Raw genomic sequence first — 11,997 nt, 5'->3', positions numbered from 1 at the left:
GGAAATTCCACGGTTTTCACCTAAAGCCCAGAGGGTTTTGGGCATTATGTGGCGGTTGGGCCTTTACGGGAGCTGGGGGATATTTTATTCTATTTATTTGGGCTGTGAGGGCGTTGAGGGCTGTGAGGGGAACATGGCTGCCAGGGCCTGAGGGGAACTGGGGCGGTGTGAAATGGAGAGCTGAGGTAATTTGGGATAATTTGAGTTGTTTATCCTTCTTAGATAGAGCCAGGATGGGGAAACGCAGGAGCCGCCCAATTCCAGGTAAAAAGAAAACAGCCAAATATCCCAATTTGGGCCCACAATGACCCAACTGGGGTCATTTCCCCCTTCTGGGAGACCCAGCTGGATCCAAACTGATTTCCTTTTTTCCTTTCCGTCCAAAAAAAAAAATCTCCTTTTTCCCTCACCACACAACAGGCGACAGGAAATTCCACGCTCCCAAGGCCAAGAGGATCCTTCTGGAAGCACCAGGAGCCGATCCCTGTGGAGATCCTGCCAGGATGGATCCCGAGGTCCCAAAAGGGGGAAAAACTCCCCCTAAAATTGGTGGTTTTAATGTGAATTTTCAGGAAGGGAGAGACGAGGAAATTGGAGGTGGCAGAGCACTGGGATCACCAAACCAGGGCATTTCCCATGGGGTGGAAAAGAATCATCTGGAATCGCCCCAGGTGGGAATTTTGGAAGTGGATGGGGCAGGAAAGGATGAGTTGGAGTCACCAAAAATAGGAATTTTGGATGGGGCAGGAGAGAATTGTGGAGAATCGTCAAAATTGGAGGTTTTGGAGGTGGATAGGGCAGGAGAAGAGAAGATGGAGCCACTAAAAATGGGAATTTTGGGTGGAACGGGAGAGGAGCAGCTGGAACCACCAGAAAAAGGAATTTTGGAGATGGATGGGGCAGGAGAAGAGAAGATGGAGCCACTAAAAATGGGAATTTTGGGTGGAACGGGAGAGGAGCAGCTGGAAACACCAGAAAAAGGAATTTTGGAGGGGTATAGAGCAGGAGAAGAAAAGCTGGAGGCACAGAAAATGAGAATTTTGGATGGAATGGGAGAGGAGCAGCTGGAATCACCAGAAAAAGGAATTCTGGAGGTGAGTGGGGCAGGAGAAGAGCAGATGGAACCACCAAAACCAGGAATTCTGGATGGAACAGGAGAGGAGCAGCTGGAACCACCAAACCCAGGAATTTTGGAGATGGATGGGGCAGGAGAAGAGCAGATGGAGCCACTGAAAATGGGAATTTTGTGTGGAACAGGAGAAGATCAGCTGGAATCACCAAAAAAAGGAATTTTGGAGGGGGATAGAGGAGGAGAAGAAAAGCTGGAGGCACAGAAAATGGGAATTTTGGATGGAATGGGAGAGGAGCAGCTGGAACCACCAAAAAAAGGAATTTTGGAGGGGGATGGAGCAGGACAAGAGAAGATGGAGCCACTGAAAATGGGAATTTTGGGTGGAACAGGAGAAGATCAGCTGGAATCACCAAAACCAGGAATTTTGGAGGTGGATGAGGCAGGAGAAGAGCAGCTGGAAACACCAAAACCAGGAATTCTGGATGGACCAGGAGAGGAGCAGCTGGAATCACCAAAAATGGGAATTTTGGAGGTGGATGGGGCAGGAAAGGAGCAGATGGAATCACCAAAACCAGGGATTTTATCACCAAAAATGGGAATTTTGGAGGTGGATGGAGCAAGAGAGGAGCAGCTGGAACCAAACTGGGAGATTCCCAAACTGGGAATTTTGGGTGGAACGGGAGAGGAGCAGCTGGAATCACCAAAACCAGGAATTTTATCACTAAAAATGGGAATTTTGGAGGTGGATGGAGCAGGAGAGGAGCAGCTGGAATCACTGGAAATGGGAATTTTGGGTGGAACGGGAGAAGAGCAGATGGAATCACCAAAACCAGGAATTTTATCACCAAAAATGGGAATTTTGGAGGTGGATGAGGCAGGAGAGGAGCAGCTGGAACCAAACTGGGAGACTCCCAAACTGGGAATTTTGGGTGGAACGGGAGAGGAGCAGATGGAACCACCAAAACCAGGAATTTTATCACCAAAAATGGGAATTTTGGAGATGGATGGGGCAGGAGAGGAGCAGCCAGAGGCAAACTGGGAGATTCCCAAACTGGGAATTTTGGGTGGAGCAGGAGAGGAGCAGCTGGAATCACCAAACCCAGGAATTTTATCACCAAAAATGGGAATTTTGGAGGTGGATGGGGCAGGAAAGGAGCAGCTGGAGCCACTGGAAATGGGAATTTTGGGTGGAGCAGGAGAGGAGCAGCTGGAATCACCAAACCCAGGAATTTTATCACCAAACCCAGGGGATTGTGGAGCCCCCGAGGGAAGCTCAGAGGTACAGCTGGGATGGCCCCAAACTGGGATCCAGAGACCCCTCCCCATCCCAAACTGGGATCCAGGGACCCCTCCCCATCCCAAACTGGGACCCCTCCCCATCCCAAACTGGGATCCACAGACCCCTCCCCATCCCAAACTGGGATCCAGGGACCCCTCCCCATCCCAAACTGGGATACACAGACCCCTCCCCATCCCAAACTGGGATCCAGGGACCCCTCCCCTCCCAAACTGGGATCCAGAGACCCCTCCCAAACTGGGTTCCAGGGACCCCTCCCAAACTGGGACCCTTCCCCATCCCAAATTGGGATCCAGGGACCCCTCCCCATCCAAACTGGGACCACTCCCCACCCAAACTGGGATCCACAGACCCTTCCCCATCCCAAATTGGGACCCAGAGACCCCTCCCCACCCAAACTGGGACCCCTCCCCACCCAACCTGGGACCCTCCCCACCCAAACTGGGATCCACAGACCCCTCCCCATCCCAAACTGGGATCCACAGACCCTTCCCCCTCCCAAAGTGGGATCCAGCGACCCCTCCCCATCCCAAACTGGGATCCAGGGACCCCTCCCCACCCAAACTGGGACCCCTCCCCACCCAAACTGGGATCCACAGACCCCTCCCAAACTGGGTTCCAGGGACCCCTCCCAAACTGGGACCCTTCCCCATCCCAAACTGGGATCCACAGACTCCTCCCCATCCCAAATTGGGACCCAGAGACCCCTCCCCCCCCCAAACTGGGACCCCTCTCCACCCAACCTGGGACCCTCCCCACCCAAACTGGGATCCACAGACCCCTCCCCACCCAAACTGGGTTCCAGGGACCCCTCCCAAACTGGGTTCCAGGGACCCCTCCCAAACTGGGACCCTTCCCCATCCCAAACTGGGATCCAGGGACCCCTCCCCACCCAAACTGGGATCCAGGGACCCCTCCCCATCCCAAACTGGGATCCAGGGACCCCTCCCAAACTGGGACCCTTCCCCATCCCAAACTGGGATCCACAGACCCCTCCCCACCCAAACTGGGATCCAGGGACCCCTCCCCACCCAAACTGGGACCCAGAGACCCCTCCCAAACTGGGTTCTAGGGACCCCTCCCAAACTGGGATCCCTCCCCATCCCAAAGTGGGATCCAGAGACCCCTCTCCACCCAAACTGGGACCCCTCCCCACCCAACCTGGGACCCTCCCCACCCAAACTGGGATCCAGAGACCCCTCCCCTCCCAAACTGGGATCCACAGACCCCTCCCCATCCCAAAGTGGGATCCACAGACCCCTCCCCACCCAAACTGGGATCCACAGACCCCTCCCCATCCCAAACTGGGATCCACAGACCCCTCCCCACCCAAACTGGGATACTGGGACCCCTCCCCTCCCAAACTGGGATCCACAGACCCCTCCCCACCCAAACTGGGATCCAGGGACCCCTCCCCATCCCAAACTGGGACCCTCCCCATCCCAAACTGGGATTCACAGACCCCTCCCCACCCAAACTGGGACCCCTCCCCACCCAAACTGGGACCCCTCCCCACCCAACCAGGGACCCCTCCCCACCCAAACTGGGACCCCTCCCCACCCAAACTGGGATCCAGGGACCCCTCCCCACCCAAACTGGGACCCCTCCCCACCCAAACTGGGACCCCTCCCCACCCAACCTGGGACCCCTCCCCACCCAAAGTGGGACCCTCCCCCCCTTGCCCTCCCCATCTCCTTTCTCTCCCCGCAGCCCTGGCACCCCCCAGGCCACCCCCACCCCACATCCCCGACGAACACCCCACGCCAAAGGTGGGTAAGATCCAAGCAGCACCAAAACCCCCCATTTTTAACCCAAATCCCCAATTTTCCCACCAAAACCAACCCCCAATTCCCCTCCCCCGGCAGCTCCAAACCCGCCGAGCCGCCCGACGCCAGCGACGTCATCCGCGGGCTGATCCGGGAGCTCTCCGACCTCAAGTAAGTCCCAAACCCGCCCGGATTTCGGTGAAATTTGGGGGTGCAGCCCCCTCCCCACCACCCTGAGCTGTGCCCACCCCCCCACCGCAGCCGCCTGGCCATGGGTGCCCGCCGAGGGCTGGAGCTGCTGCTGAGGAGGCCGAGGGCACGGCGGGCACGGCGGGCACGGAGGGCAGCGCCCGCTGGGAGCCGCTGGAAAGAGGGGTAGGGATGTCGGGAGGGACAGAAATCTTTGGGGATTTATTGGTGGAATAAAGCGAGGTTGGTCTGGAGAATGCAGCTCTCCATCTGGATGGGGGGTGGGGGGTGAGGAGATGGCACAAAAAGGGGGTAAAGGTACCCAAAATGGGGAGGGGGAGGGGGTGGGAGCAGCAGCTGATTCCCAGTTCCTGCCCAGGCTGGGATTAGGGAAAACTCAATAATCCAAGCCAAAATATTGGAGCAGCAGCCTCTTCTTGACCTGGGATTAACCAAAATTCCACAATCCAACCCAAAATATCTGGTACTCCCCGGAGCACTGAGCCCTTTGGGGATTGACAGAACTCAGAGCTCAAAAGTGAACACAAAACTCAGAGCTCAAAACTCAAATCAGAACTCGGAGCTCAAAACTCAAATCAGAACTCAGAGCTCAAAACTCAAATCAGAACTCAGAGCTCAAAACTCAAATCAGAACTCAGAGCTCAAAACTCAAATCAAACTTGGAGCTCAAAACTCAAATCCAAAACTCAAAACTCAGAGCTCAAAACTCAAATCAGAACTCAGAGCTCAAAACTCAAATCAGAACTCGGAGCTCAAAACTCAAATCAGAACTCAGAGCTCAAAACTCAAATCCAAAACTCAAAACTCAAACCAAACAAAACTCTGAGCTCAAAACTCAAATCCAAAACTCAAAACTGTGAGCTCAAAACTCAAATCCAAAACTCAGAGCTCAAAACTCAAACCAAACAAAACTCTGAGCTCAAAACTCAAATCAGAACTCAGAGCTCAAAACTCAAATCAGAACTCGGAGCTCAAAACTCAAATCAGAACTCGGAGCTCAAAACTCAAATCCAAAACTCAAAACTCTGAGCTCAAAACTCAAATCCAAAACTCAAAACTCAAACCAAACCCAAAACTCTGAGCTCAAAACTCAAATCCAAAACTCAAAACTCGGAGCTCAAAACTCAAATCCCAAAGCTCTGAGCTCAAAACTCAAATCCAAAACTCAGAGCTCAAAACTCAAACCAAACAAAACTCTGAGCTTAAAACTCAAATCCAAAACTCAAAATTCAAACCAAACCCAAAGCTCTGAGCTCAAAACTCAAATCCAAAACTCAACTCAAATCCCAAACTGGCCTCGCTGGCAGCGCCCACATCTGGATCCTGCAGGGAGCCACGGCGTCAGGAGGTGACACAAACTGGGCAAACTGGTCCCAGTGCAGCTCCAAACTGGTCCCAGTGCAGCTCCAGAACTGGTCCCAGTGCAGCTCCAGAACTGGTTCCAGTCCAGCTCCAAACTGGTCCCAGTCCAGCTCCAGAACTGGTTCCAGTCCAGCTCCAAACTGGTCCCAGTGCAGCTCCAGAACTGGTTCCAGTCCAGCTCCCAGAACTGGTCCCAGTGCAGCTCCAGAACTGGTTCCAGTCCAGCTCCAAACTGGTCCCAGTCCAGCTCCAAACTGGTCGCAGTGCAGCTCCAGAACTGGTCCCAGTCCAGCTCCAAACTGGTCCCAGTGCAGCTCCAGAACTGGTTCCAGTCCAGCTCCCAGCCGTGGTCTGATCCTCTGGGGAAGTCCCTGGAAGAGAAGCCAGGAGAGAGAGGCAGGAGCACGGGGAAGCAGCAGCAGGTACCCCATGGTTAGGGCAGGAATCCCATCCTGGCTAAACCCAGTTTGGGTAAAACAGGAACTGGGATAAACCCAGTTTGGGTAAAACAGGAACTGGGATAAACCCAGTTTGGGTAAAACTGGAACTGGGATAAACCCAGGTTTGGGTAAAACTGGAACTGGGATAAACCCAGGTTTGGGTAAAACTGGAACTGGGATAAACCCAGGTTTGGGTAAAACAGGAATTGGGATAAACCCAGGTTTGGGTGAAACAGGAATGGGATAAACCCAGGTTTGGGTAAAACAGGAACTGGGATAAACCCAGGTTTGGGTAAAACAGGAACTGGGATAAACCCAGGTTTGGGTAAAACAGGAACTGGGATAAACCCAGTTTGGGTAAAACAGGAACTGGGATAAACCCAGTTTGGGTAAAACAGGAACTGGGATAAACCCAGGTTTGGGTAAAACAGGAACTGGGATGAACCCAGGTTTGGGTAAAACAGGAACTGGGATGAACCCAGGTTTGGGATAAAACAGGAACTGGGATAAACCCAGTTTGGGTAAAACGGGAACTGGGATAAACCCAGGTTTGGGTAAAACAGGAATGGGATAAACCCAGTTTGGGATAAAACAGGAACTGGGATAAACCCAGCTAAAACAGGAACTGGGATAAACCCAGGTTTGGGTAAAACAGGAACTGGGATAAACCCAGGTTTGGGTAAAACAGGAACTGGGATAAACCCAGTTTGGGTAAAACAGGAACTGGGATAAACCCAGGTTTGGGTAAAACAGGAACTGGGATAAACCCAGTTTGGGATAAAACAGGAACTGGGATAAACCCAGTTTGGGTAAAACGGGAATTCCAGGAATTGGGATAAACCCAGGTTTGGGTAAAACAGGAACTGGGATAAACCCAGGTTTGGGTAAAACGGGAACTGGGATAAACCCAGGTTTGGGTAAAACGGGAACTGGGATAAACCCAGGTTGGGATAAAACAGGAACTGGGATAAACCCAGGTTTGGGTAAAACAGGAACTGGGATAAACCCAGGTTTGGGTAAAACGGGAATTGGGATAAACCCAGGTTTGGCTAAACCAGCAATCCCAACCCTGCCCAAACCCAGCTTTGAACAAAACAGGAATTGGGATAAACCCAGCTTTGGATAAAACAGGAATCCAGGGAATTGGGATAAACCCAGCTTTGGATAAAACAGGAATTGGGATAAACCCAGCTTTGGATAAAACAGAAATCCCGGGAATTGGGATAAACCCAGCTTTGGCTAAACCAGCAATCCCACCCCTGCCCAAAGCCAGGCCGTGCCACACCTGCCGCGCCACGCCCCACCCCTCCCCTACCTGCCCGGTGCGGCGGGATCCTCCCTCCTCCCTCCCGGGGCTACATCCCGCCGTTGCTCTGCCTCCTCCCGCCGGGCGCGGGCCGGGAGTAGACCGAGGTGTAGCCGCGGTGCGTGCGGGGACAGAAGCGACGCGTGTGAGCCTGGTCCTGCGTGGCCCCGCACTGGGGACAGACGTAGCTGCGGAGCACCGGGCACTGCAGGCGGCCGTGCGCGTCCCGCAGGCTGTGGCTCCGGTACACGGCCGGCGCCTCGCCGTTGTGCAGGCAGAAGGAGCACGGCACCGGAGAGCGGGCGGTGAATGGAGGCGGGACCGCGGCGGGAGGCGGTCTGGGATGTGGGGATGGTTCCTTGTATGGAGATGGTCCCACTGGTGGAGCTGGTCTAGGATGTGGAGATGGGTCAGTGCACAGAGACGGTCCCACGCGTGGAGCTGGGTCAGCGCACAGAGATGGTCCCACTGGTGGAGCTGGACTGGGACATGGAGCTGGGTCAGTGCACAGAGATTGTCCCACTGGTGGAGCTGATCTGGGACATGGAGATGGTTCCATGTATGGAGATGGTCCCACTGGTGGAGCTGGTCTGGGATGTGGAGCTGGTTCAGTGCACAGAGATGGTCCCACTGGTGGAGCTGGACTGGGACATGGAGCTGGTTCCATGTATGGAGATTGTCCCACTGGTGGAGCTGGGTCAGTGCACAGAGATGATCCCACTGGTGGAGCTGGGTCAGTGCACAGAGATGGTCCCACTGGTGGAGCTGGTCTGGGATGTGGAGATGGTTCCATGTATGGAGATGGGTCAGTGCACAGAGATGATCCCACGCGTGGAGCTGGTCTGGGATGTGGAGCTGGTTCCATGTATGGAGATGGGTCAGTGCACAGAGATGATCCCACGCGTGGAGCTGGTCTGGGATGTGGAGCTGGTTCCATGTATGGAGATGGTCCCACGCGTGGAGCTGGACTGGGACATGGAGATGGTTCCATGTATGGAGCTGGGTCAGTGCACAGAGATGGTCCCACTGGTGGATCTGGTCTGGGACGTGGAGCTGGGTCAGTGCACAGAGACGGTCCCACTGGTGGAGCTGGTCTGGGATGTGGAGATGGTTCCATGTATGGAGATGGTCCCAAGCGTGGAGCTGGACTGGGACACGGAGCTGGGTCAGTGCACAGAGATGATCCCACTGGTGGAGCTGGGTCAGTGCACAGAGATGATCCCACTGGTGGAGCTGGACTGGCAGACGAAGCTGGCCCCACATGTGGAGCTGGTCCCGCACACGGAGCCAGCCCAGTGCATGGAGCTGACCCCACAGGTGGAGCTGGTCCCTCATGTGGAGCTAGCCCCGCACAGGGAGCTAGCTCAGAGCTTGGAGCTAGCTCAGAGCGTGGAGCTAGCTCAGAGCGTGGAGCTAGCCCAGAGCATGGAGCTAGCCCAGCATGTGGAGCTAGCCCAGCATGTGGAGCTAGCCCAGAGCGTGGAGCTAGCTCAGAGCGTGGAGCTAGCTCAGAGCGTGGAGCTAGCCCAGAGCGTGGAGCTAGCTCAGAGCGTGGAGCTAGCCCAGAGCGTGGAGCTAGCTCAGAGCGTGGAGCTAGCCCAGAGCGTGGAGCTAGCCCAGCATGTGGAGCTAGCCCAGAGCGTGGAGCTAGCCCAGAGCGTGGAGCTAGCTCAGAGCGTGGAGCTAGCCCAGCATGTGGAGCTAGCTCAGAGCGTGGAGCTAGCCCAGAGCGTGGAGCTGGCCCAGCACTTGGAGCTGGCTCAGAGCGTGGAGCTGGCCCGGCCCGTGGAGCTGGCCCATCGCACGGAGCCAGAGCCCCCATTGTCACTGAGATGTCCCCGAGGCCCGCAGGCTCACGGAGCAGCAGGGCCACCAGGGCCGCCAGCCCCAGGTAGTCCCTCCACATGTCAAACTGGCCGGTGGCTTCCAGCGGCACGGCCACCCCAGTGCCACCAGCTCCGCGTGGCGAGGGACACCACAGCGTCCTCGTGCCTCCCCAGCCAGGCTGTGGCGCTTCTGGCGTGGCATGGCCACCTCTGGTGCCACCGCCTCTGGTGCCACCACCTCTGGTGTCACCGCCTCTGGTGTCACCGCCTGTGGTGCCACCACCTCTGGTGTCACCGCCTCTGGTGTCACCGCCTGTGGTGCCACCGCCTCTGGTGCCACCACCTCTGGTGTCACCGCCTCTGGTGTCACCAGCATGGCGCGTGCCTGGATGTGGCTCCTTGCTCCCGGTGTCCCCAGTTGTGGGATGGCGTGGGGCTGGTCCGGCCAGTGCTGCTGGTGGCGTGGGGCTGGACACCCCAGTGCTCCGTCCCAGTGCTCCCAGTGCTCCCAGTGCTCCCAGTGCTCCGGTACTGGTGTCCCCGGTGCTCCCGGTGTCCCCGGTGTTCCTGGCGTGGCGTGGGGCTGGTCCGGCCAGTGCTGCTGGTGGCGTGGGGCTGGACACCCCAGTGCTCTGTACCAGTGCTCCCAGTGCTCCCAGTATTCCCAGTGCTCCCAGTGCTCCCAGTGCTCCGTCCCAGTGCTCCCAGTATTCCCAGTGCTCCGTCCCAGTACTCCCAGTGCTCCCAGCGCTCCGTCCCAGTATTCCCAGTATTCCCAGTGCTCCGTCCCAGTATTCCCAGTACTCCCAGTGCTCTGTCCCAGTATTCCCAGCGCTCCCAGTGTTCCCAGCGCTCCGTCCCAGTATTCCCAGTGCTCCCAGTGCTCCGTCCCAGTATTCCCAGTGCTCCCAGCGCTCCATCCAAGTATTCCCAGTGCTCCCAGTGCTCCATCCCAGTATTCCCAGTGCTCCCAGTGCTCCGTCCCAGTATTCCCAGTGCTCCCAGCGCTCCGTCCCAGTATTCCCAGTGCTCCCAGTACTCCATCCCAGTATTCCCAGTATTCCCAGTGCTCCGTCCCAGTATTCCCAGTGCTCCCAGCGCTCCATCCAAGTATTCCCAGTGCTCCCAGTGCTCCATCCCAGTATTCCCAGTGCTCCCAGCGCTCCGTCCCAGTATTCCCAGTGCTCCCAGTACTCCATCCCAGTATTCCCAGTATTCCCAGTGCTCCATCCCAGTATTCCCAGTGCTCCCAGCGCTCTGTCCCAGTATTCCCAGTGCTCCCAGTGCTCCCAGTCCTCCCAGCGCTCCATCCCAGTATTCCCAGTATTCCCAGTGCTCCCAGCGCTCCGTCCCAGTATTCCCAGTGCTCCCAGTGCTCCCAGCGCTCCCAGTGCTCCATCCCAGTATTCCCAGTGCTCCCAGTGCTCTGTCCCAGTATTCCCAGTGATCCCAGTGCTCCCAGCGCTCCCAGTGCTCCGTCCCAGTACTCCCAGTACTCCCAGTGCTCCCAGCGCTCCCGTGCTCCGTCCCAGTATTCCCAGTCCTCCCAGTGCTCCGTCCCAGTATTCCCAGTGCTCCCAGTGCTCCCAGCGCTCCCAGCGCTCCATCCCAGTGCTCCCAGCGCTCCCAGTGCTCCGTCCCAGCGCTCCGTCCCAGTATTCCCAGTGCTCCCAGTATTCCCAGTGCTCCCAGCGCTCCCAGCGCTCCGTCCCAGTACTCCCAGTATTCCCAGTGCTCCCAGTGCTCCCAGCGCTCCCAGCGCTCCCAGCGCTCCCAGCGCTGCCGGTACCGGTGTCTCCGGTGCCGCCGGTGCCTCCGTTCGGGCCTAGCCGCCGCGCGTGGCCGGGGGTCAGCGCCGGGGTGTCCGCGCCTCCAGACGGGCGGGGCGCGGCCGCGGCGGGTCGGGTTAATCACCGCAATCGCGCTAATTGCTGCCCGGGCGCTGCCCGCCCCCGGGGCCCTGCCGGGAATCCCCCCCAGGAGCGATCTGGGGGGAAACCGCCCAGTTTGGGATCTGTCGGGGATCCCGGGATGATCCTGCCGGGCTCTGGCGGGGGGGGGATCCCGAAATCTTCGGGGTGCTGCGGGGGGCAGGGGCGCGGCGGGAGAGCGGGAAAGTGGAGGTTTGACCCCAAACTCACCCGCCGGGCTGGGGGATCGATCGCTGCCTGGTGGGACGGGGATCCCGCACCGGGATCCGGGATGTCGGGATCTGGCCCTGCTCTTGTGGGGATCCCAGCGGGATTTTGGGATCTGCTCCCATCCAGGATCTGACCCTGATCTGGATTTGGGATCTGCTCCCATCCAGGATCCAGGATCTGGCCTGGTCTGGATTTTGGGATCTGCTCCCATCCAGGATCTGGCCCTGATCTGGATTTTGGGATCTGCTCCCATCCAGGATCTGGCCCTGGTCTGGATTTTGGGATCTGCTCCCATCCAGGATCCAGGATCTGGCCCTGCTCTTGTTGGGTTCCCAGCGGGATTTTGGGATCTGCTCCCATCCAGGATCTGGCCCTGGTCTGGATATGGGATCTGTTCTCATCCAGGATCCAGGATCTGGCCCTGGTCTGGATTTGGGATCTGTTCTCATCCAGGATCCAGGATCTGGCCCTGGTTTGGATTTTGGGATCTGTTCTCATCCAGGATCTGGCCCTGCTTTGGATTTTGGGATCTGTTCTCATCCAGGATCCAGGATCTGGCCCTGCTCTTGTTGGGTTC

The 11,997-nt window shown here is 57.2% G+C and overlaps 2 protein-coding genes across 2 annotated transcripts; one reads left to right on the top strand and one right to left on the bottom strand.

The window, feature by feature from the left end:
- The first annotated feature begins 5 nt into the window (after positions 1-5).
- Positions 6-4,585, top strand: LOC132340916 (break repair meiotic recombinase recruitment factor 1-like). Its single transcript, XM_059872103.1, has 5 exons — positions 6-264; positions 421-2,351; positions 4,080-4,138; positions 4,235-4,306; positions 4,397-4,585. Exons 1-5 carry the CDS (start codon positions 234-236, stop codon positions 4,512-4,514), a joined length of 2,211 nt encoding a protein of 736 aa, XP_059728086.1. The 5' UTR covers positions 6-233; the 3' UTR covers positions 4,515-4,585.
- NANOS3 (nanos C2HC-type zinc finger 3) lies at positions 4,520-11,542 on the bottom strand. The gene is made up of 5 exons (XM_059872063.1): positions 11,421-11,542; positions 11,069-11,239; positions 9,172-9,564; positions 7,463-7,743; positions 4,520-6,078 (listed from the first exon to the last, which is right to left on the bottom strand). The coding sequence occupies exons 1-4, from the start codon at positions 11,540-11,542 to the stop codon at positions 7,503-7,505; spliced, it is 927 nt and encodes a 308-aa protein (XP_059728046.1). The 3' UTR covers positions 4,520-6,078; positions 7,463-7,502.
- Between the last annotated feature and the right edge of the window lie 455 nt (positions 11,543-11,997).

The sequence above is a fragment of the Haemorhous mexicanus genome, chromosome 34, assembly GCF_027477595.1.
Source record: "Haemorhous mexicanus isolate bHaeMex1 chromosome 34, bHaeMex1.pri, whole genome shotgun sequence".
Classification (NCBI taxonomy): domain Eukaryota; kingdom Metazoa; phylum Chordata; class Aves; order Passeriformes; family Fringillidae; genus Haemorhous; species Haemorhous mexicanus.
The sequence above is the reverse complement of the archived record's forward strand: the minus strand, read 5'-3'. Positions and strand labels throughout refer to the sequence as shown.